The 25825-nt window shown below is 31.5% G+C and overlaps 1 protein-coding gene across 1 annotated transcript in view; it reads right to left on the bottom strand.

The window, feature by feature from the left end:
- LOC127174127 (ras-related protein Rab-26) overlaps positions 1–25825 on the bottom strand; it is a 119715-nt gene that overhangs the window by 54004 nt on the left and 39886 nt on the right. Inside the window, exons 3-4 of the mRNA XM_051124407.1 lie at positions 17912–17953; positions 13427–13493 (exon numbers count right to left, since the gene is read on the bottom strand). Coding sequence (XP_050980364.1) covers positions 13427–13493; positions 17912–17953 — 109 coding nt within the window. The remainder of the gene's footprint in view (positions 1–13426; positions 13494–17911; positions 17954–25825) is intronic.

The raw sequence follows: 25825 nt of genomic DNA, 5'->3' as shown, positions 1-25825 counted from the left end.
GTCCGTGAAGGGCAAACATTAAAGGATAATTACCATCTCTGGTACGAGGGAAGCGGCACAGACGGAGGAACAAACAACGTCTGGCTGTGCATTCTGCCTCTCGCACACACACTGTTTTTCAGAATGGAGAATGGAAGGTCTGAATGGAATTGTTTTATCAGCTCTTAACAGCTAGAGTTTGCATGCAAGACGCTTTAAATGAAATTTTGCGAGACAATGCAACGCTGAAGACTTTCAAACTAAAAGTTTGCATCATGCCGCGCTTCCTAAAGTCCATCTGAGGCCCGCGTTGAGTGACAGGAGCCGAGCGGCGGGAGGACTGATAGGAAGCGACAGCAGCGTGTCGGGGTCCCGTACGATCACAGCGGCCCGTGCGTGTGCGTCTGAAGCCGATGTGACAGCGATTCAGCTGTGCAGACGGAAATAATTGACAGTTTGTTCGCAAGCATCTCAAAAGCCAGGTGTTCTCCATTTACAATGTCTGAACAAATATATGTGAGAGGGAATTTTCAATAAAGCAGAAACACAAACCTCTGTAACCTTGAGACAGTTTCTGCTTGTGGGAGTGAGACTGTGCGTCAGACAGAGACTGTAGATGCTGACAGGTTATATGCACTCATAAAAGACATTCAGGGGATCTTTTAAACAACTGAAATATATGCATGGGTATTTACGCAAGTTAAAAAGTATAGTTTACTGATTTAAACTGAGTTCTGTTATTGTACAGATATTACTGGATGAATTGATGAATTGCTTTTGTTTCTCATTTTTTCGCTTTGACTAACGGGATTAAAGGTTACTTAAACCTTAAAACTACTATTGATACTTGAACTAAAATTTAACTGAAATAAAATAAAATAAAATAAAACAAATTCAAACTTATTTTTATTTCAGCTGTTGCCACAGCAGCATTTCTTATTTTCATTTAGTTTAACTTAAAGTATTAAAATAACTAATAACTTTATATTTATTAAAATAACTTTATATTTTGGTAAAAAAAAAATAATAATCTAAATATTAATAAAAACTACTATAGTATCTCAATGAAATAAAATAAACATATATTATTAAATATATACTATAATATAGATATTAAAAACTTAGCTGATGCCACGGCAGCATTTCTTATTTTAATTTTGTTTAACTTAAAGTACTAAAATAACTAAAACTAAAACCAAAATTAAAAAATTTATGACAACTATGCAGACATTTATTATTATTATTATTATTATTAATGACAAAAACATACAAAAAATACTAAAATAATTCAAACCAAAATTAAAAATTGATGAAAACTGTGCAGACATTTATTATTATTATTATTATTATTATTATTATTATTATTAATAATATAATTAATGACAGAAACACACAAAAAGTACTAAAATAACTAAAACTAAAACCAAAATTAAAAATGAATGAAAACTATGCAGACATATGTTGTTGTTGTTATTATTATTATTATTATTATTATTAATGACAAAAATATTAATATCAAGTTTAATTTAGTTCAATTTAGTTCAATCTAGTTCAATTTTTTTATTTTATTTTATTTTATTTTATTTTATTTTATTTTATTTTATTTTATTTTATTTTATTTTATTTTTTGAGGTTACTATTTTGGCCATATGAGGAATAACTGTACTAATGCCAATGAAAAGTGATTGTTTATTACATTTACATGCTAAATAAATTACATTTATTGCTGTGTTCTGCTGGCTATTAATTTGAACTGAAATAAATTAACTGCTTTCAGGGCCAACACTTAATTATGTTGAAATTAATTGGAATAAATTAATTTTATTGAGCAATCAACTTTAAAATGTGTTTATGCCACAGAATTTGCAGTTGCTATAATTTAGTGCAATTTGTTAGTGGAACATATTTTAATTAGAAGAGGTCGTAACTCAAAAAGACTGATGCAAACTTTTGCATTAATTCTTTTGGTTGAGCAAAACATTAGTTTTACAACATGGCATGTACAGATTTCTGCCAGATGAACTCCACAAACTTCCTTCACTTGTCTCACAGTGGAAGAAACAGAGCAATTGTCCCTCTGCAGCTTCACAAACACCTGCATTTTAATTCTGCAATGCTGATTATTTATAGTATTCACTTGTGTATATGGAGATTTTGGGAATACTTTGCATAAACCTGCGTAGCTGAATTAATTGCATGCATCGCATTTTTAATGCAAGTAAACAGGGTCAGAAAGAGAGGAGCTGTAAGGCTATAAACTTGTACTGTTACTAATGCTGTGTTTTAAAACCATTGTACAGTTGCACACCACATGTGTAATGTATATTGCACATTTTGTTGTATTGCATTGCATGTTTCTTCAACTATAGAACCGTGCTGACTTTATTTAGAAAATAAACGCAATGCATTCTTGAAATGCACTCTCACTAATTTATTTAATTAGCCACAATATATATATATATATATATATATATATAAAAATTATTTATTTATTTACCCTTGTCCCAGACCTAGCTATTAATATGTATATTAAAAATAAATAAATAAATAAAAAAAGTAATATATTTTTCACCAGTGTTTAACCTGTAATGTGAATTATGCATTGAATTTTGTTGTGTTTTTTGGTTAAAAGAAAAACAAAACATGTATATTATTTATTTAATTATTTACCCTGGTCCCAGAACCAGACATTTCAGAAAGAAACAAAAATTAAATAATAATAATAATAATAATAATAATAATAATAATAATAAAAACTATATATTTTTCACCAGTATTTTACCTGTAATGTGAATTATGCATTGAATTTTGTTGTGTTTTTGATTAAAAGAACAAAACATATATATAGATTTAGATATAGATATAGATATATATTATTATTATTATTATTATTATTATTATACAATTATTTATTAACAATGTACTTATTTATTTATCCCAGACATTTTAGAAAGAAAATAATAATTGAAAAAAAATAAGCAATATATTTTTAACCAGTGTTTTACCTGTAATGTGAATTCTGCATTGAATTTTGTTGTGTTTTTTGGTAAAATTAAATAAATAAATAAATAAATAAATAATATATAAATATATATAAAGCTAATTATTTAAAAATATATATTTTATTTATTTATTTATTTACCCTTGTCCCAGTCCCAGACATTTAAGAATAAAATGAAAAATTATATATACATATATTTAAATATTTGTGTAAAAATTATTTACTATTTATTTATGAATTTTAAAAAATTAAAGGTCCCACAGTTATTTAAACCTTTTGCCTCTGATAATAAAAATAATAAAAGAAAAGAATAAAAAATTAACAAGAGTTAGTTAGATGTGTTTAGATGTGTGAAGAAAACAACCATTTTATTCCAAAGATGTTTAAAATGTAATTTCCATCACAGATATCTATATATACATATATAACTTGAGATGTGATGAAAATGATGCGGCACTAGGTTTTGAAACAGCCGTAATTTGGTTCTGAGGAAGCCTGAATGTTTTGTCACCTGCTTCATCACTAAATAAGTGGGTGGAAATATCAACCGCTTCACGTCCCCATATAAGATGTGCTGTCTGCTCTTCTCCTACGGTATATGTCAGTATAGCATATGCAAAAGCTGGAACAAAAGATTTAAAATGTTGCAAATCGGCCTGAATAAACAAGCAAACTGGAGCAAAGGAACAAAGACTCGTCGCAAGTGCCTTTTCAGAGCCCAGTTTGACTGACACATGTGAATGGCACTTCAATAATGACTGCAATTAACAATAATCATGTCAAAACCATTTCTGAAGCCCATTATTATCTTGCTCTCAAAACCCTGCCCAAAAATACTATCATTTATTATTGACCCAGAAAGGTGGGAGAGAGAAAGTAGACGAGGGAGAAATGGAGGTGTAGAGAGACACACACACACTCAACCAGAACTACCCACAAACCATTGCACCTTCAGCTCTGAAAGACATTTTATCATTCACATTACCTTTGCGTCTGGTAATAAGGCGGTTGAAAATCAAATTAGGTAAATACGGCAGAGCGTTCAATCAATACAGACTACTCACATATTCAACCGAGTAAAGCTCATACATCATTGATTTGATCTGAACGGCTTTCAAAGCTCCACTGAAGAGCTTCTGTGTCCTTTTCCCTTCACGTTGTGTTTGTTTTATCTGATGAGCAGTAGATGATGAATATACCACAGATCACTGATAAAAGAGAGCTGAGGGATCATTTCTCATTCGCATTAAACACGTCAAATGTTTCAAACTGTTCACGTTCTGTTCAGATCTGGAAACATGTTTAGGTCACATTTCACCCTAAAATCAATATGAAGTACATTTTAAATCAAGAAAACCAAGCCTATTTTTTAGGTCAACCCACCCAATTCTAATTATCTTAATTCTGATGAGGATTTTATCAGGACATTATTTTTATAGAAAAAAAAAAAAAGATGTATATTGACAAATGAAAGCAGTAAATTAATTTAGGAAAATATTAATTTAAGTAAATAAATAAAAGTAAACTATTTTAAAGGTAATATTGAAAATAATATTTTAGTTTATTTTTATTAATTATATATTAATTTATTTATTTTATTTATTATATAGTAGTCAACATTTGAAGTGGATCAAAAAAGTTCATCAAAGTTGTCCTAAGACAAGAACGGGTATTGTTTTGATTTTAGGACATTAGGATTTTTTTATTTATTTATTTATTTATTTATTTATTTATTTATCTTTATTTTCATTTCCACGAAAGGGAATTCCTGTTTTCTTTTCTAAAGGTAATATTGAAAATAATATTTGTAATAATTTTTAATAATAGTAATTGTTTTAAATTAAATTTAAATAATTTATTGCATATTAACTTATTACATAACACTCAATAAATGTTTCTGAATTAAAGACATCTTTGAATGAACAAACAAATTAATAAATATTTTATTTTTTATTTTATTTTATTTGTTATTTTATTTTATTTCTTCTTCCTTTTTTATTTCCATGAAAGGGAAGTCCTGATTTTTTCTAAAGGTAATATTGTAAAGAATATTTTATATATTATTTATTTTAAATTAAATTCAAATTATTTATTATATATTAAATTATTACATAAAAGTTTAACATTTAATAAATGTTTCTGAATCTTTCAACGAATGAATGAGCAAATGATTTTTTTTTATTATTATTTATTTTAATGAAAGGGAATTCCTGTTTTTTTCTGGTGGTGTTAATGTCACGACCAAAAAATCGTAATTTTAAAAATTAACCAGACATTATTTTTAAGCAAAAAATACATTTCTGAAGCAAAATAATATTTTCTTATTTTATTTTAAGCAAAATAAAAGTTCAATATTTTCAGTTCAGTGTCAACAAATAGATGCAAATAAAGGCACAGACTAAAATTAAAACTAAAATTTAATACAAATAAAATAATAAAAAGCTATTACAAACTATACACATATTTGAAAGCCTAATAAAAATAACAAAAAAATGCTAAAACTATAAGTAAAATTAAAATGCAAACAGAACAAATAAAAAGACATATACTAGTATTTTAATTATCCTAACATAAAGTTTTGAACGAAACAGTTGAATGAATGATTCAGTGACTCACTCAATAAATCATAATTCAATATTCCGAATTTTATATTTAAAACATTACTCTCATAAAGACAATGCCTGTTTTTCTAAAGGTAATATTGTAAAATATATTTTTATATAATATTTATTTTAAATTAAATTCAAATATTTATTACATATTGAATTATTACATAACATTTAATAAATGTTTCTGAATTAAAGACTTCTTTGAATGAACAAATGAATTAATTAATTAATCAATATTTTATTTTATTAAAAAAAAAAGTATAGGCATAATTGAAAGGTTGAAAAAATAACAAAAACAACAAAATTCCTAAAACTACAAGTAAAATTGAAATGAAAACAAAGCATATAAAAACAAATTCAACTATACTTCGTTTTGAACGAATCAGTTGAATAAATGATTCAGTGACTCACTCAATACATTTTAGTTTCATAAGTGTATCATTTGATTATTTTACTTCAATATTCTGAATTTTAGACTTAAAACATTACTCTCACAATATTATTTATGCAAATGTAACTGCAATTTTGTCATTTTCTTTCACTTGGTTATTCCATAGTACACTGATACATGGAACTGAATGATTAGCATATTCATATGCAGCGATACTTTCAAAGAATACCATGGTACATGTCCAAACAACCTTTATAATACATCAATTGCATTTCTGAAGAACATGATAAGATTAAGCTACCTTTTTTGATACTAAAAACACACATAAGAGTGTCGGAATGAAACATGAATCATCTGAGCCACATTCAAACGCATCCATCTCGCAGTTCTCATATTTCATGTGATCTGCAGCAGTGTGCTGTGGTGCAGTGCCATGTCTCTCGGTGAGTTGATGGCACACAGGCACGGCACAGATGGGAGAGGCAGTCCGTGGGCGTCAGGAGTACAGTAGATCTGCTCAGACTCGCATGCACCCTAATAAAGCTCCACACACGCAGGACAGTACCAGCTCCACCAGCCCTGATGTCTAAGGTGACTCTCTGGGATGTGATTAGCATCAATTTAAACGTCAATCACTCGGCGCGCCACGCGTCCTGCTGAAAAGCTGCGGTGAACGGACGTCGAGTGTGTGTATGTCCATCAGAACCCCATTTATAAGGGTCATAAGCGCTGCTCTTTATGATCCAATCAGTGTTGTTTGAAGTGTAAAAGCGTGGGCCGGTGTGGGCGGGTCGCACACGCTCTCACAAAGCGCTTTTGCTTTAAAAACTGAAAAATTAACAATGCACTACAACAGGGTTGAAACTCAACAGCTACTGCGGGAACGCAAAATAGCTACTCTGCATACAAGAACATGGATTTTGTTATGAAGATCTGTCATTTGGTTTCGCTTTAGATGGTTGGTACTTCAAACCAATTGCATTTCGCTGCAGCTCTAAGTGGCTCTTTCTGTTCCAGGTAGGCTGAAATGGAGCACAAAAGCCAGCTTACATAATTGAAATTCAGCGCTGCATTTCTCCTATGGTGTATTTATGTTTGGTACAATATATTATATTATATAATATATTATATGCTCCAGAAATATTTGTGCCAAAGTAAAATAACGTATTATTGTAGTATCACTGAAATCATTTAAAAAAAAAAAAAAGACTTGAAATCAGTTTTTAATACATTTTTATTTTACTTAAAGTTTTAGTAATTCTGTTGCGTGTCTTTGTCATTTTAGTAGGTTTTTTTTGTGTATATATATATATATATATATATATATATATATATATATATATATATATATATATATATATATAAAATTTTTTTAATACACGAAATTAAATTTATTTAAAATGCTAAATGTTGCCTTGGCAAGTAGCTTTATAAGAATAATTGTCATTATTTGATGCAAAATAAATGTTAAATTAAGAAAAACTACATTTATTAATATCAAATTAAACTTATTTTTATTTCATCTACCTTCTCATGTTTTTTTAGTTTAACTTGATATACAAAAAAAAAACTGCAACTAAAACAAGTCATAATATGATATTGACATAAAAACTAAAATAGAAAAAATATAAAATTATATATATATATATATATATATATATATATATAAATAATTATTATATATTATTATTTTTTTATTATATTTTATTATTATTATTAATATAGACATTTTATAAAATATAAAACAAACTTAAAATCTTTAAAAGAAATAGTATCTCAGTACTAAAATAACACCGCTTTGAACAAATCAGTTGAATGAATCAATCATTGACTCACTCTATAAGTTTTATGGGTTTTTAATCATTTAATCAATTTAATCATTTTAAATCAATATTATTTTTACAAATTACATCCATTTTATTATAAAACATTACTCTCATAAAGGGAATGCCTGTTTTTTCTAAAGGTAATATTGAAAATTATATTTTTATATAATACTTATTTTGAATTATATTCAAATAATTTATTATGCATCAATATTTTATTTTATTTTAATTAATACTAAAAATAAAAAAAAAATGATTTATGGTTTTATTTGTAGTTTTACTTAAGTATAATAACCCTGTACAAACAAATTAAACTTATTTTTATTTCAGCTAGTTTCTCATTTTTACCTAGTTTAACTTGATATACTAAAAAAACTACAACTAAAACTGAACAAAAAAAACCAACATAAAATTATATAGACAAAAATGACATAAAATCAAAATTTGTATTATTATTATTATTATTATTATTATTATTATATAAATTTAATATATAAAAAAAAATGTAAAATCTTAATAAAAAAAAAATAACAGCATCTTACTAAAATACTAAAATAACACTGCTATGAACAAATCAGTTGAATGAATCAATCAGTGACTCACTTCATTAGTTTTATGGGTTTTTCATCATTTCATATTTCGATTATTATGTTTTTTCTTAATATTACTTTTACAAAATTCATCCATTTTTTATATTTTATATTTATTATAACTAAAAATTAAAAAAACTAAAACTAAAACTGAATAAAAAAAATCATAAAATTATATAGTGGTAAAATCTATATAAAATGATATATTTATATATTTATTTCTATACGTTTTATAGTTTTAGTTTTAGTTATCTATAATAACCCTGTAACAAACATGTCTTTGTAGTTCATTGTGTTTCTAGTGTTATTACAGAATTTGAAAATAAAAAACATTCTGCATCATGTTTTCTGTTAGCAACACAAAAGTTTCAACATAAAGTAACACCAGGATGAACTTCAATACTACTATTAATAATTAGGGCTAGCAAACGATTAATCACGTTTAATCGCATACAAAAGAAAAGTTTGAGTTTGCCTAATATATGTGTGTGTACTGTGTGTCATCATTATGTGTATATAAATACACACAAATTAATGTATATATTTAAGAGAAATATGTTATGTACAAAATATTTTTATTTATATGTAATCTAAATTTTATAAAAATTATAATAAATGTGTGTACTTGTAAATATTTCTTAAATATATACATGAATGTGCTTGTATTTATAAATGCATAATAATTACACACAGTACACACATATATTAGGCTCAAACTTTTTTTAAACAAACTTTTATTTTGTATGCGATTAATCGTGACTAATATACTAGTATAATAATAATACTAATTATTACTAATTATGAGTTTAGCACTACAGTGGCCTTTTAGAGCTGTGTGACAATAAAAATTGACAATTTCATAAAGAACGTCATTTCTTTACAGAATAAAAGTCAAACTTAAGAGAAAAAAGTTGCAAGAAAATTAACTTCCTAAAACACTAACATGGTTTGATGTTCAAAACTATGTCCAAGAACTGAAATTCTCTCTCATTTTTCATGTCATAAACATTATCTACTGCCAAAACAACAAGACACTGCAAAAACAAAACTTTCGTAGCTATTTTCTCTCCCATAGAAAACCATTATAAAGAAAAAACCTTTGCACTTCATGCATATTCCTACTATCCATCTGCATGCAAGTTAATGAACCCAGAATATAAATGCAATATTCATAACATTTCTCCATAGTGTTTTTCTACGAGTGAGAAAGACCTTAAAATAAAGCATTGTTTCTTCCTTTGGATTACGCTGTTGTTGTTTGGCAGGAGATCATGTTTATGACATGGGAAATGTGAGAGAAATTTGGTAGTCATGTATGAGTGAATCTCAACTGGTGGGTTGCGAAGTCTGTTCTGAGAGCAGAAAAACAATGCCGAATGCAATTGATGAAATGCTGCAAACCATATAATCATGTGCAGTTAGGATGGCAAAATAAATAGGTATTAGAAAGCGCTTCCCATTTCTTTTGTTGTCCACATCAAACGGTGCAATCAGAAAGTATTTGAGCACAAATTCATCTGACATCTTCGCTGAAGCATCCGAATTAGATGCGTGACATGCCCTCATCCTCACAAACAACATAAAAGAAAATATGACGCACAACACATCAAAGAGGTTTCATGGGTAAATCACAAAATTTCAATTTTCATATTGCAATCCAATTCAAAACTACACAAGCAGGTTTACTGCCAAAAACAATTTCCTTACTTAGTATTATTGCTTTGTTTTCCAGTTCAAATATCTAAACATTTTTAATACAAGATACATACTTGAAAAGCAAAATTGCTTAAAATATCAAGTCTTGTTTTCTGAAAAAAAATATTAAAAATGTTGAGTTTAAGCTTAAAACAAGACACTGGGGTAAGAAAAAATAAACTTAATTTAAAGGGAAAAGCACTTTTATTTTTCCGACCTCATCGGCAGATATTTTTTATCGTTTTAAGCAAAAAGCCACTTATTTTTTATACATTTGTCAGAAAACAAGACTTTATATCTGATGCCATTTTGCTTCTCAAGTGCTTTAAATGTATCTTGATATAAGAATGTTTAGATATTTCATTGAAAAAAGGCAAAAACACTTGTTTACAGCTAAACAGCACAGTTGCTGTTTATGCAGTGGCAAAATTTCTGTTTTCACATGAGCTTGTCAAAACAAACACAACTACTCAAGATAAACATCAAAACACAGTTAATCAAAAATGCATCATAAGTAAATTACCTTTTTAGCTGCTGTTTGTGCATTTAAGAAATGTATATTTTCTCATTCATTCCTGTTTAGTTATTAACATGTCAGTTCAAGGTGACGTTAATACATTTGTCTGGGCATTTTCATTTTAATTGTACAATAATCTGTTGGGTTGGCTCACCACTTAATGTCTAAAGAAAACTTTAAAGGAGACCTTATTTATTATAAGATATAATAGAAGTCTGAGATGTCCCCAGAATGCGTCTGTGAGGTTTCAGCCCAAAATTCCACACAGATCATTTATTATATCATTTTGAAAATGCCCACTTTAAAGCAGAAACCTGCTGTTTTCCTGTATGTCTCTTTAAATGCAAATGAGCTTCTGCTCCCCGCCCCCTTTTCCAGAATAAGCTGTGCTTTTACAGCTGGTACCTCTGATACTCTGCTAAAAACATCTGTTTTGTTTTGATTATCATGTCTATCGTGCTGAAATCATGTGTTTTAAACCATATCGGTTTAAACTTCTGAAATATATGGCTTTCTTAAGCCCCGATCACACCGAACGCGTTTTTGCAGTGAGAGGCGCCTTTTTTGAATTGCTTTCTTTTGGCAGTGAGCGTTATGCATGCTGTTTATGCGCCACGGGCCCCTCACGTTTTAATCGCCTACTGCACCTTGCGTTTTTGCTGAAGCGCCTGAAGTTAAAAAAAAAAGCAACTCTGAGCAGAAAAGCGCCCGACATCATCACGTTTTTTTTTATTGTCCAGTCGAATGAATGGAGAGGCGGGCCTTCCATTGTGGTGATGAAAGTTTTACCGTTGAAAAGTCCGGAGACTGCAGTGATGGAGGAGAAACTTTTGGTGTCTATCGCGGGTTACCCGGAGCTGTATTTTTTAAGGTTTTTGCTGATATGACAGCTTACTAAACAGCAAAAAACCAAAGATGTTAGAGCGCTCGCGCTATAATCCTTTGATTAGATTGACAGGACAGCTGATTTGATGGTTGCCTAGCAACATAAAAAGCCGCAATGCACTGCTCTTTTTCTAAAAGTCACCAGAAAAAGGCAGTGCGGTGTGCCTTGCGTTTTCAGACAAAAAACGCGTTCGGTGTAATCAGGGCTTCAGCGTGCACATTCAAAGAACAAGCACAGAAAGTGGCTGTCACACAGCATGTGAGTCCTAACTAAAGTTCTCTTTCATGTCTTATTGCGCTTAAATCTTCAAATATACAGAAGTTCATGATAAAAACACACAAGTTACAAAAACAGTCAGTTATGTCTGTGAAGGTAAACAGCTGGGAAAGAAATGGCATGTTTGTATTAGATCTGTGTGACAGCAGCGTAATATACAGTAAATAAATCAATAAATCCACTGCTTTCTTGTCTCCTCTGAGGCTGGGACTCTAAATAGTGTTCTGTGCTCGTCCGTGCAGCCAAAGACAGAACAGTTAGCATGCTTTGCTCAAAGTTTCGCAATGGCGTTAGAACACTGTATACCGTTGTCACTTGAGAAAACTAAATGACGACGCCATGGGTGGAAACGTGCAGATTAAGGAGTGGTAATATTATAATAAGATCCCCTTTTTACGTCACGGGGAGCAAAATCTGAGCAGCTCTTTTTTTTACAAGTTTGCAGAGAAAGGCTTACCAAAAAATCAGCCCAGTCTCATAAAAATATGTACCTCTGGGTACTTTTTTGCCACACCGTTTTTACGTACCTTACTGCACATTTTGCGGCAGTTTCAAAAAGAAATGTGCACTGGGCGGCGCTAAAACATGGTTTCAATACGTGAACCCTAGCATGTTTTTATTACGTTGATATAGGTACGTATTGCTGTGTTTTTATTATGTTGCTTCAGATACGTATTGCGGCGGTTCAGAGTTCAAATAACCGGGGACTGTCGCTAAAAGTTAATTCTCTATCATGTTGGAAACATGCCCTACACCAAACCCAACCCTAAACCTACCCGATAGTGTTAACAAATGCAAAACTGATATAAAAACACATTTGTTGACACAAGCATGCCATTTGAAACTTCCTTTTGTGCAGAATTGAACAGTTTTGTCAAACAAATTCGAATCGGAGCTCTTTATCTCACAAGTACACCTCCCTAGTTACCGAACAAACATACCGGCTATGAAAACCCATAAATATGAAGCTGGATATGTCATGCTAACATTCAAAAGCATCAGTTTTCAAATCTCCCAGCATATTAAAATTGTTTTTAAGTCATAAAACAATATTCTTCACGTAATTGTGCGAAGATTACACTTTGTGTGAAAAGGAATAAAAGGTGTCAGAGTTTTACTGCCTCTAGTGTTGATTTCCTTTGGAAACTGCAGTGATATGTACATATTAGTACGTGTCCCCAGGTTGAAAAAAAATACCTGGGTTGTTCTTTTTCACGCACTTAAAGATGGAAAAAGCAGATTTTCATGATATGTCACTTTTAAACTAATCTGATAGACACTACAATGTGCATTTAAGACTGGAAGCGAGAGAAAAAGTTAAGGAGAAATAAAGCAAAACAGAGAGACAAATGGCTTAGATGTGCTATTTTTAGATTTCTATTAATAGAAGCATCAGATACATCTTAACAAAAAACACTGGTGAACTATTTCCAATATCAGAGACCAATTATAACATTGCATTTCCTACTCAGAATGTGTTTGCAACTTTAACACCTCTGTCTTGTTTTCCATTAAAATATAATGAAGACATTAAAAGTAACTTCCAAGGCAATTACTTGTTCTTGTTTTTCTCTTGTTTTCGTTTCTTATTTTTCTGCTCTATTTATTTATCTTTTTTGATGAAGAAAATTATTTTTGCAGTACAATGCAACTCACCATGAGCGTCTCGGTAGTAAGCGTGCGTCACGCTCCTGAATCGCTCCTGTCCTGCCGTGTCCCAGATCTACGAAGCAAGAGGACGCACAAACTTTACCTGCTTCATTCAAATAGCCTATTCATCACATTCATACTATCATACCAGCTTTTACTTTTCACCATAAAAGCAAGCGAAGTGGAACAGAAGAGCACAAGCTTTAATTAGCCCATGTGCTAATGGCGTGAGGTTGAGGACAAGAATGTGGATTTATGGCTGAGGTCGAGACCTATTAAACCGTCCGCTTCCTGATAAGAGCACTTGTCTCACACACGCAGAGACCTGTCGGAGAGGGTCATGTTTCACACTGATGAAACTGAGCGAGAAGACATGAATGCTGATGAGCAGAACAGCCTGACATTAACAAAGACTGGGTGATAATGCGCACACACACACACACAACCATACATAAGCACTAAAAAAAGCATCATAAATGTGACCCTGGACAACAAAACCAGACCTATACAGTAGTCAACATCTGAAGTGGATCAAAACCTTTTATCAAAGTTGTCCTAAAACCAAAACAACACCTGTTCTTGTCTTAGGACAACTTTGACAAACTTTTTTGTGATCCACTTCAAATGTTGACTATTGTATTTGTAGCAGTAGCCAACAATACATTGTATGGGTCAAAATTATAATTTTTTCTTTTATGCCAAAAATCATTAGGATATTAAGTGAAGGTCATGTTGCATGTTGGCAAAAGATCTTTTGTAAATTTCCTACCATAAATATAAACTTAAAAAAACTTAATTTTTAATTGGTAATATGCATTGCTAAGAACTTCAGTTGGACAACTTTAAAGGTGATTTTCTCAGTATTTGAATTTTTTTGCACCCTCAGATTTCAGATTTTCTAATAGTTGTATCTCTGCAAAGTATTGTTTTTTATTGTTTTTGATTAACTACCTTTACCTAAAAAGTGAGTGTTTACTATTGCCTTTGGCATTGTTGATGTACTGTTTCCTATTTAATACTGTACAGCCGCCTTGTCACAATTCTGTATTGTTAAAGGCGGTATATAAATAAAGGTGACTTGACTTGACTTGACTTGACTTGACTATTGTCCTATCAATAGAAAGTTTATTTATTCAGCTGATAAAATCAGTATAAAATTTCAAACAAATCGACCGTTATGACTGGTTTTGTGGTCCAGGGTCATAAATGGCTTCAAATCATATAAAGGCATGCAATAGTTTTGTATGACAAACAGACTCATTATTTGCTCCATAGGTTTTAATATGCACATACACTATATTTATTTCAATTTTGAAAGGAATGGATCATCCGAAAATGAATACTTGCTGAAAATGTGCTTACACTTGGGCCATCCAAGATGTAGATGAGTTTATTTCTTTATCAGATTTGGAGAAATGTAGCATTGCATTACGTGCTCCCCAATGGATCCTCTGCAGTGAATGGGTGCCGTCAGAATGAGAGTCCAAACAGCTGATAAAAGCATTACAATAATCCACAAGTAATCCACACCACTCTAGTTCATCAATTAACATATTGGGAAGACAAAAGATGTGTGTTTGTAAGAAACAAATCCATCATTAAGACGGTTTAAACTAAAATAATCCATAAGAGTCCATAATCCATAATCACGCTTCTTAGTTAAAAGGGGGTCTGGTCTGAATCAGGAGAGAAATATGCACAGATCAAGCACCGTTTACAAGCCAAAACAGTCCAAAACAGCTCTAAACAAATATGTAGGTGGATTTTAATGTGAGAGACAACATTAAGATGGACTTTCTCACTGGAAGAAGCGTTATTATGGATTACGGACTCATTTTTAGCTGGAAATGTCTTAATGATGGATTTGTTTCTTGCAAACACGCAGCATTAATAGACTGGAGTGGTGTGGATTATTGTGATGTTTTTATCAGCTGTTTGGACTCTCATTCTGACGGCAGCCATTCACTGCAGTGGATCTATTGCTGAGCAAGTAATGCAATGCTACATTTCTCCGAATCTGATGAAGAAACAAACTCATCTACATGGATGACCTGAAAGTGAGCACATTTTCAGCAAATGTTAATTTTTGGCTGAACTATTCCTTTAATGTGCATTCCTGTAGCTCTCAAAGGCATTGATGGTTCATTCAAAAACCTTTAACATCCACTGGAAACTTTCTATTGCACAAAAGGTTCTTTATTCTGAAAAAAGGTTCTTTTAACAACTGCTCAAGAAAAGTTCTTTGGGGAGTACGGTGCTAGGGAATGCATGAACTGATAGAAATGTACATCTTGAAAGCAATATAAGTCACTTTAGATAAAGCCATCTGCCAAAGGCATAAATGTAAATGTTAATATTTTTACATTTTAAATAAATAAATAAAAATAACAACACAATGATGAGTCTCTAAAGCAAATATGAAGTGTGAACTTATGAATAAAAATTAGTGATTTCATTTGTAAATCCAGGGGCTATGTCTCAGAAAACTGGATAAGATGACATTAAACTAAGAGACTATATTATACATATTTTCCAGTTTAAGTTTATGTTTTAAACATTTTGAGAAAAATAAACATGCTTCTGTGTCTCAAACTCAAGCAGGCTGCATGCAACAACAAAATGTTATACATCTGATTCAAATACAACCTCACCATTTTTAGCCTTTTTACATAAAGTAAAAAAAAAAACAACAACAACAAAAAAGGTATTTTAAAAATGAGATTCATGCACAGCCTCAGTGATGAGGCCCAATCTCAATGTGTGAAAACAGATTCACAACATAAGCACATGGGAGGATTAGTTTCACTTTGAGATGTTTGCACGTTTGACCTGACACAGCGTTCTTTAATAATCCCTATCAACATTCATTCACCCGTCAGCCACTCACCCAACCCTGTTCTACGTTCCACTATAATTACACTAACGACCTTAAAAACCATCTACTGTAATGTATTCTCTGATTATACGTGTAGGTGAGCGGGTTATGAAGTTGTCTGTCAGGTTAAATCAAACACGCAGTCAAGTCTGTGTGTATCCTCTACTAGTGCGAGGCCTGCGGCTAATGGAGCGTTAAAGATTAATGACAGCCTCGTTAAACTCTCATTAGAGCTGATCCTCGAGATGCACGCTCATTGTTTACTTAGTCAATATTAGCCAGAGGGAGCGAAGCAACATGGGAACATCCAAATGTATTACCTAAGTATTTAAAACAGCACAGATAATTGGAGTTGCATTGAAATTAGGTAATTAAATCTCCTAATTACTCAAGAGTTTATTGAGATAACGTAAATGCCGACAGATGGTATCAAATCTAAAAGCTTGTTATATAAAAAGTATGAGCATAAGTAACTGATTTCACTCGTGATATTCACAGCACTTTGCAAACTGAAAAAATGGTATTTAGCAAGAAGGTCGTTTCTGATCTACACTGGTTTAGCACTGGTAAAGCTGTTGACCAGCTGGCATCTTAAAGGAACAGTGCACTAAAAAATTAACATTTGCTGAAAATGTGCTCAGCCTCAAACCATCCAAGAAGTAGATGAGTTTGTTTCTTCATCAGATTTGGAGAAATGTAGCATTGCATCACTTGCTCACCAATGGATCCTCTGCAGTGAATGGGTGCCGTCAGAATGAGAGTCCAAACAGCTGATAAAACCATCACAGTCCATCAGTTAACATTTTGAGAAGAGAGAGCTGCATGTTTGCAAGAAACAAATCCATCATTAAGGCGTTTTAAGGCATCTTTAAGCCTTAATAACACTTTCTCCAGTGAAAAAGTGGTCTGATCTGAATTAGGAGAGATATCTGCACAGATCAAACACCGTTCAAAACTAAAATATGTGGGTGGATTTTGATGTGAGAGACACATCACAATAATCCACAAGTAATCCATACCACTCCAGTCCATCAGTTAACATCTTGAGAAGAAACAAATCTATTAGTAAGACGTTTTTAACCTCAAACTTGTGTTTCTGGTTAAAATACAAGTCCATAATCCATAATAACGCTAAAGTCCATCACCTGTTGCCTCTCGCATCAAAATCAACCCACATATTTTAGTTTCGGACAGTGTTTGATCTGTGCAGATTTCTCTCCTGATTCAGACCAGACCATTTTTTCACTGGAGAAAGCATTATTAAGGATTAAAGATGTCTTAAAACTACTTGATGGATTTGTTTCTTGCAAACATGCAGCTTTTCTCTTCTCAAGATGTTAACTGATGGACTGGAGTGGTGTGGATTTCTTGTGGATTATTGTGATGGTTTTATCAGCTGTTTGGACTCTCATTCTGACGGCACCCATTCACTACAGAGGATCCAATTTGGTGAGCAAGTGATGCAATGCTACATTTCCCCAAACCTGATGAAGAATCAAACTCATCTACATTTTGGTTGGCCTGAGTGTGAGCACATTTTTAGTAAGTTTGCATTTCTGGCTCAACTATTGCTTTAAGACATCATTACAAATTTGCATGCGGGAAATGATGCTCACCTGTAGTTTAACTCTCACACCGTCAATGTTCAGCACCTTATTCTGCAATAAAAGAGAAGAGAAAAGAAAGATCAGTCTTGCACGTCATGGATTTGAACAGCTCCCTGCTGATGTCTCATTACCGTTTAACTTTGGGTCACTGAGCACAAGCGGTTCGGCTTTCCTGGAAAGCGCTGCAGATCCATCACGCTTTGAAGGTGAGATGTCAGCAGAGAGTGAGGCGCTTTCGACTTTGAACTTTTATTAAATCTCCAGAGAGGCTACCGCCATGTTACACAGCTCTGTTCGGCTTCAATACGAAAGTCCAAAAATAGATCTTTACTTCTATGAGTAGTATATGAGTATTCATATAAAAAGAAATTAATATTTTTATCCATCAAGGACACATTACATTGATCAAAAGTGACAGTAAAGAAATTTAGAATGTTACAAAAGATTTCTCTTTCAAATAAATGCTGTTCTTTTGAACTTTTAGAATCCTGAAAAATAAAATGTATCATGGTTTCCACAAAAAATGATGCTTTTAACACTGACAATAATTAGAAATGTTTCTTGGGCAACAAATCAGCATATTAATGATTTCTGAAGGATCATGTGACACTGAAGACTGGAGTAATGATGCTGAAAATTCAGATTTGATCACAGAAATAAATTATATTTTACAATATATTCACACAGTAATTACAGGGTTCGTATAGATACTGTAAAATGAAATTTTCAAGGACTTTTCAAACACTACTTTTATGATTTTCAAGGACTTCAGTCAAAGACCTCTTTTAACAATGTCTTCCGTTTCAAATTCTAGAAAAAAAGAAAAAATAGTTAAATAAAAATACTAATAAAACAAATATTACTATATTATTTTTTAAGAGATTTGTATTTGTGTAAACCTATACTTTATTTCATTCTTTTTTCTTTGATGGTCTGATGCTTTGTACTGTTTAAGGAAAATAAAAAACAGAAAAAAAGATTTGCGAAATTGCTCCAAAATCCTCATCTGAAACAAATGATTTGCTAACCATGCTCCGAAGTTCTGAAATAAAGCAAAAGAAAATTTAGATTTAGATCGTGTATCACGAATCATCTGATTTTATCCATTCAATTCGCTAAATGATTCACAAACCCGTCCCGATCTGAAACAAATGATTTGCGACACACAATCTGAATGGAGCGCTTCGAAATAGTGAATCATTTAGCGATGCAATGGTAACTGATTCAGAGTTTCGAAAAGCTCAGTTTCACCCATCACTACATGCTTTTTAAATTGTTACAAGCGATGTCAAAATTAAAAAATAAATGGCTATGAATTAGCTTTTAATTTGATCTGGTTTTTGCTGGTGAATCGCTTGAAATGAATGATCAAAGTCACATGTTTGAATCAATCGGAGTGGTTCCAGTGTAAATGACTCGATTGATTTGGTTAATCTGTTCCTCTTTTCGCATCGTCAGCATTTTTTACATGACACTGTCAGTGCTACTGGCTTAGGTTGCTTGTTTTCTGACATTGACTGAAATAAGCGAAAAAAGGTATAATGTTTTATAAAATGAATTTTGCATGAAATGTGCTTTTTGACAAAATTAAACACTTATTTCATAGCATCTCACATTTACTTTCATCAATAATTCAAGCACTTTTCAAGTACCTCTTCAGGAATATTGCTATTTTCAAGGGTTTCCAAGGCCTTAAATTTCAAAAAGTCGAATTCAAGTACTTCAAGCTATATAAGCACCTTGTACGAACCCTGAAATTAAACGGTAATAATATTTCACTGTTTTTTTTATTTTTGATCAAATAAATACAGCCTTTAGAGCAGAAAAGAATTTCAATGTTTAACATTCACAGTGATATTAAAACAAACAATGTGTGTTGTTTTTAAAAATATGTATTTAAAAAAAATATGTATTTAAATGTATTCAAAAAATAACAAAAAATGCATTACAAAGACATAACAATGAGGTCAACCCCGCCCTTACACTGTAAAAAAAAATTATGTTTACTCAACTCAAATATCCATGTTTTCCATGTAGTACAACTTAACATTTCATGTTGACTAAACTTAACATTTTAAAGGGGTCATCGGATGCCCATTTTCCCCACGTTGATATGATTCTTTAGGGTCTTAATGAAAAGTCTATAATATACTTTGGTTAAAAATTGCTTTTTACCTTGCCAAAATCAGCTCTGCAAAAATCATCTTGTTCTGGTCGAGGTTGCTTTAAATGTTAATGAGCTCTGCTCACCCCGCCCCTCTCTTCTCTCTGTGGAGTGACAAGCCTGTTTACTTTAGCCACGTTTAGCCGCTAAACTTGCTAACTAGCACGTTATTAGAAAAGGTGATCACAAAGATTCATAAAAAACCCTTATACTCACTTCTGCTGTAAGTGAAGCTGGATCACGAATGATTCGCGCGAACATAGACGGATATATGTAGATCGGGAGGCGCATTCCCTTCACAAACAAACTTAATCCACTGCATCTTCAGCCGCTCAGATGTCGGGAGTAAACGACGACCACTATGTTCATTATTACATCCAGCAACACAACACCTCAATCACTTAGTCTGAGATATTCTTGTCTAACTTACATCCCTGCTCTGGCATCGAAACAATGGCGGTCTGACTGTTACAGCTGATCTGAGGTAAGACGCTCATGTCAATCAACTATCGTGGGAGCGGCCTCTGTGGGTGTGACGCCACAACGACAGGCATCTGAGAGCGGCTCGATTTGAAAAAGGGGATATTATTTTTACAGATTAATTAAAAACCACTGCATGGATTTTTATCACTGCCAACACACATTAATGTTCAAACAACATGAAAAAGTGAACTTTGCATCCGATGACCCCTTTAACAGTATTTTTTTTCCCCTTATAATTGAGTTTTTAACTCAGTTCACATATACTTTACAGTCACTGACAGATTTTCGCTTTGCACACTGCAAAAGACCCAACTAATCAATAATAAAATATTCTGCCATTTATTTTAATGATCTGTTTTCCTATTAGTTGTTGCATCTTTGATGAGCATTAACAGAAACCCTTGCATTTCACTTACTAGCATCTTTCTAGCAAAACCTGTGTAAAAATGGCACCATGATGGGTATCATTTCCTCATGTCAGGCTTTAATTGAGTAAAAGGTCTATTTGTAGGCCTTCTGGGAGCTGATCTTGATCTAAGCGGAAGGAGAAGAGTTGATCCACACATCCTAATGAGTGTCAATACTACACTGTACATGTCACACCTAATGATGAGTGAGAAAACGAACAGCAGCATGTTTAAACACACACCAACATCTCACAAACACATGAAGAGTCGTTTGCTGTCAGCAGTTTGCTGACTCGTTGAGAACACGGCTAATAAAGTCATGCCAGGCCTGTTTTGTTTCCCTTTTGTATTTACTGTATCTGTTGTAGCTGCAGACGAACAACAGTGTTTTTCTGCTTGACTAGTGCTAAACCCATTAAAAACAATAGCTAACGACTGCTCTGTCATCTTCAGCGCCAAGGACAAACTCCTGACATTTCTTGACATCAAACTGCCGCGGTCTCAGCGCTGAAGCACACACTAAATTGGAAGGTGTGACACTTTCCTAAAAAAGCTCTGTTTTGGTTTTTCTCTGCTAAAGCAGCGGGGCGTCAGGACTCGGGTCAGTACAGCTGTCATTGCATCAGAATATGACGGTAGTTGCTGGTGATGCATCATAATAAACCTGCTGTCACGCTGAGCGGAAGAAACTCACATGACACACTGAGAAACTTTAATTCAGGAACAAACTAGAACAACATGACCAACATGAGAAGCAATACGCCACACATTAGTGATTTAACACAGTTAAGAGGGGTTCTGAGGCACTACGCAAAGTATTTAAAAAATATGGCAATGAAAGTATGGTTAAAAAAAGAAAGAAAATATTAAATTAAAAATTAAATTAAATGTCAATATTAAAATTATATAGGACTGATGTTTTGCCATACATTATATTATATAAACGTATATAAATAGTCTATAAATACAATAACAATATAATAATAATACAGATATCAAACAAGTCAAATTGTATGTTTAGAAATAAATTATACATATTTACATAATTAAAATTACACAAAAAGTATGTCTATACAATTTAAATTTATTATCTAATTATTTATTATCTAATTAACTTTATTCATTTATTATCTGTCTGTGTACAGACAGCAAAATGATGCATGCCACTGTGCAATAAAAAATAATCAATGAAAGTTATTAAAGCAATGTTACAATTCAAAATATTTTAAAATGACATAAAAATTAAATATTAGCATTACATAGGACTGATGTTTTGTTAGAAATTATATTATATAAATATATAAACAATATATATTTACAATAACAATATAATAATAATAATAATAATAATACAAATTACAGATAAGAAATTCAAATTGTATGTTTTTAGACAAATTTTATAAATATTTACATATTTATATAAAAAATTAAAATTACACAACCCTATTTACACAAAAAAGTGTGCCTATACAATTTTAATTTATTGTCTGTGTATGTGTACAGACAGCAAAATTATGCATGATACTGTTTAAGAAAAATTAATCAATGACAATTATTAAAGCAATATTAAAATTAAAAATATTAAAAATGTCAAAAATGAATTTAAAAAATAATTAAATTAATATCAATATTAAAAGTATATAGGACTGATGTTTTGTCATAAATTATATAATATAAATAATATAAATACAAAAACAATAAAATAACAATAAAATAACAATATAAATATATATTGATATATTTTACATACATACAAAAACTATGCCTATAATATGCAACCATTACTTATGAATTAACAAAAAATAAATAAATAAAAATCTCTAATATCGGCCAATAACCAATATGGTACATATACAATATGCGTTCCTAATAAATACACGATTATTTTGATTAAACAACAATTATTTTCAAGTCATGGCCAAAAAAAAAAAAAAAAAAAAAAAAAAAAAAAAAAAAAAATCAATAAACATCCAATATTAAAATTCTATACGTCTAGTCTTTTTCAGAATATATATTATACAAACATACCAAAAAGTATGCCTATGCAATATGCAACCATTCCTTATCAATTAACAAAAAAAAAAAAAGGTCCAATAACCAGTGTGGTACATATACAACATGCATTCCTAATAAATACACAATTCTTTCGCAGTGTAATACAGTTTTATGTATTTGGATTGTTTATTAATATATAATATATAGAATATTATATTCAATAAGCATGGCTTATTATATAATATGTGTTTACAGGTATGTCATTTTGCAAAGGCCTCAAACTCAGACCATCCAATTAGACCAGAGTCAGAACTCTTCACTTTATAATTCATCACAGTCCTGCTTTGTCTTTGTGTGATAATAAGCTGACGTGGCTCACTACAGTCTAGCACACATTCATTGTGCTGCTTCTCTCTCTCATTGAAGGCGTTGATGCCTCTGCTGAAGGTGTGCATTGTTAAGGACGAGGGTCCCTGGACACTCGTTAGTTTGGGTCATAAACAGGGAGGACAGAAATCAAGTGACTCACAGTGAACACCTACACTGAGTCTGAGAGCCAATTACATCCGCTTATGTAAGACTCTCCATTCACTGTCATCAGATCTGCATAGCCTTCAAGACAAACACTTGCGAGAACCGAGTTGTAAACGAGCCGTTTTTAGACCAGAAGTGTGATTAAACCGGGTGACGGGAACACAGACCCACATTACAAACAGTCTCCAGAGAAAATCGGCAACACAACGAGGATTTAATTTCCGCTCATTTGAAATTAAGCACATCAGTGGATTTCAATTATTCATCGGCATTATTATTAGAGCCAAAGCAACGTTACTGCCAAAAACTAATAAGAGGTGAATTATTATTAGTAAAAAAATATATAAGTCTACTTTTTTGACTATATATGGGTCACTGACGTACAAGGTTTTTCCACAGGCCAATTTTAAAATACAAAAAATAATATCTGTTGTAATTGTTCAAACATTAAGAATGTTGCGTACACATAAATTCATATTAAAATTTAAGTGATTTTAGTGTTTTTATCTCGATGAATTGGCCATAGCCTAAAAAAAAAAAAAAAAATGTCATGTGGTACGACCATGATTTAAATTAAAATTAATTCATTTCCATAACATGCTTAAAAATTTTTGGATGGTAAATCTAAATTTGCATTTAGTTTTTGTAAATAATGATGTCATATTTTAGTTTTATAATTTCAGAGTTGAATACTTAAATGTAGTTAGCAGACTCATGTTTCCTGTAAACTGCATAAAACTGATAAAAATGTTTTAGAAATACCATTCACTTAAGCATGCTGTAGCAGTGATTCATATTTCAACCACAGAAATTAGATGTTTTTATTTTACCTTAATACAGTTCCTATTATTGGTCGCACCACATGATAAGCGGTCGCTCCAAATGAAGCACATCTTTCTTACAGTAGAAAATGACATCTGGAGTTTGTGATTGACTGCAGGGTCAGAATTAACATGTTGCCTATGGCATTCATTTATTTTATTTTGCTTAGCAGTGGAATATGGTAAAATAAATTTAAAATAGTTATTAATAAATAAATAATAAATATTATTAATAAATGCATAATTACCAAACTAAAACTATATGCTCTAAATTAATATTATTAGTAGTATTTTATTTTATTTTATTTATTCTTTTTTTTTTTTGTTTTTGTTTTTTTTTTTTTTTTTTTTTTTTTTTTTTGCATTTTTACTCATATTGTACAAAGATTAAACACAAACTGACTGAAATCGATTCCAAATGGTACAAAAACAAAGTATTTTTGTGTATATAAACCATCATTTGAATATAAAAGCACAAAAACGTCCAATCTGGAACATATATGTATAATGGAAAACACTCTGCAGTGGTCGCACCACGTTATTTGAAATTCAGTCCAAGTTTACAAGCACAGAATTGGCCACTGAAACAAAACAAGCTAGCTTCCCACAAAAGATCACTATGAAATATATAATAAAAATAAATACTTAAAGAAATAACTTGTTTGTTTGTTATAAGGTCATACCACATGATATTCAACTACATACAAGCTATTAAAAAGATTATTTTTTCCAAATTTGAAAGAGAGTTACAAACCTGCTTGATGTTTCCATGGGTCAATGGCAAATTGCTATATGATGCAAAGTCCTATCTTTGAATGGATTTCAACATAAAAGTCCTAAAATGGTAGTTTCTTGATGGTCGCACCACATGATATCTCATAAAATGGAAATCATCGGACAAAGTTTGTTTGTATATTATGATGAAAATATAAATACAAATGCTTTGTAATTGTATACAGGATTACAAAACACTTTGGAAATCATGCCAAACAGTGCAGAAAATTAAATTTAGGGTAATTTAGGGTCATTTCAAAGACGTTTGCAAAACAACAGTCATTGCCGTACGTCACACCACATGATATTTTGACACTTTGAATAACAGAAAAATGACAAATAACATATATATTTTATAACATATATATTTTACCCATATATATATTATGTAGGCGTACTATTTAATGTATAAAAAATATTTGACACTCTCCAAAGAAAATCTGCAACAAAGGATGAAACTGATTTAATTTCCGTTCATCTAAAATCAACCACATGAGAGGTTTTTCAATATTCATCTGCATTATTATTAGACCCCAGGCAAAGCACAAGCAGTGTATGCTTTTACACACATCTGTGCATGTTTACATTAAGAAGAGCTGGTCTAATGAACCTAATTAAATTACACAGGAGCGTTTGTGTCAGTGCGTGTCTGTAGGGAAGGTTCAGTCGATCATGAGTCTCTCAGCAGGTGACACTATATTCAATCCTGACAGCTACACCAGCAGCCATTGTAAGGCTCATTTAT

Source organism: Labeo rohita, chromosome 12, assembly GCF_022985175.1.
Source record: "Labeo rohita strain BAU-BD-2019 chromosome 12, IGBB_LRoh.1.0, whole genome shotgun sequence".
In the NCBI taxonomy this organism is placed as follows: Eukaryota; Metazoa; Chordata; class Actinopteri; order Cypriniformes; family Cyprinidae; genus Labeo; species Labeo rohita.
The sequence above is the reverse complement of the archived record's forward strand: the minus strand, read 5'-3'. Positions and strand labels throughout refer to the sequence as shown.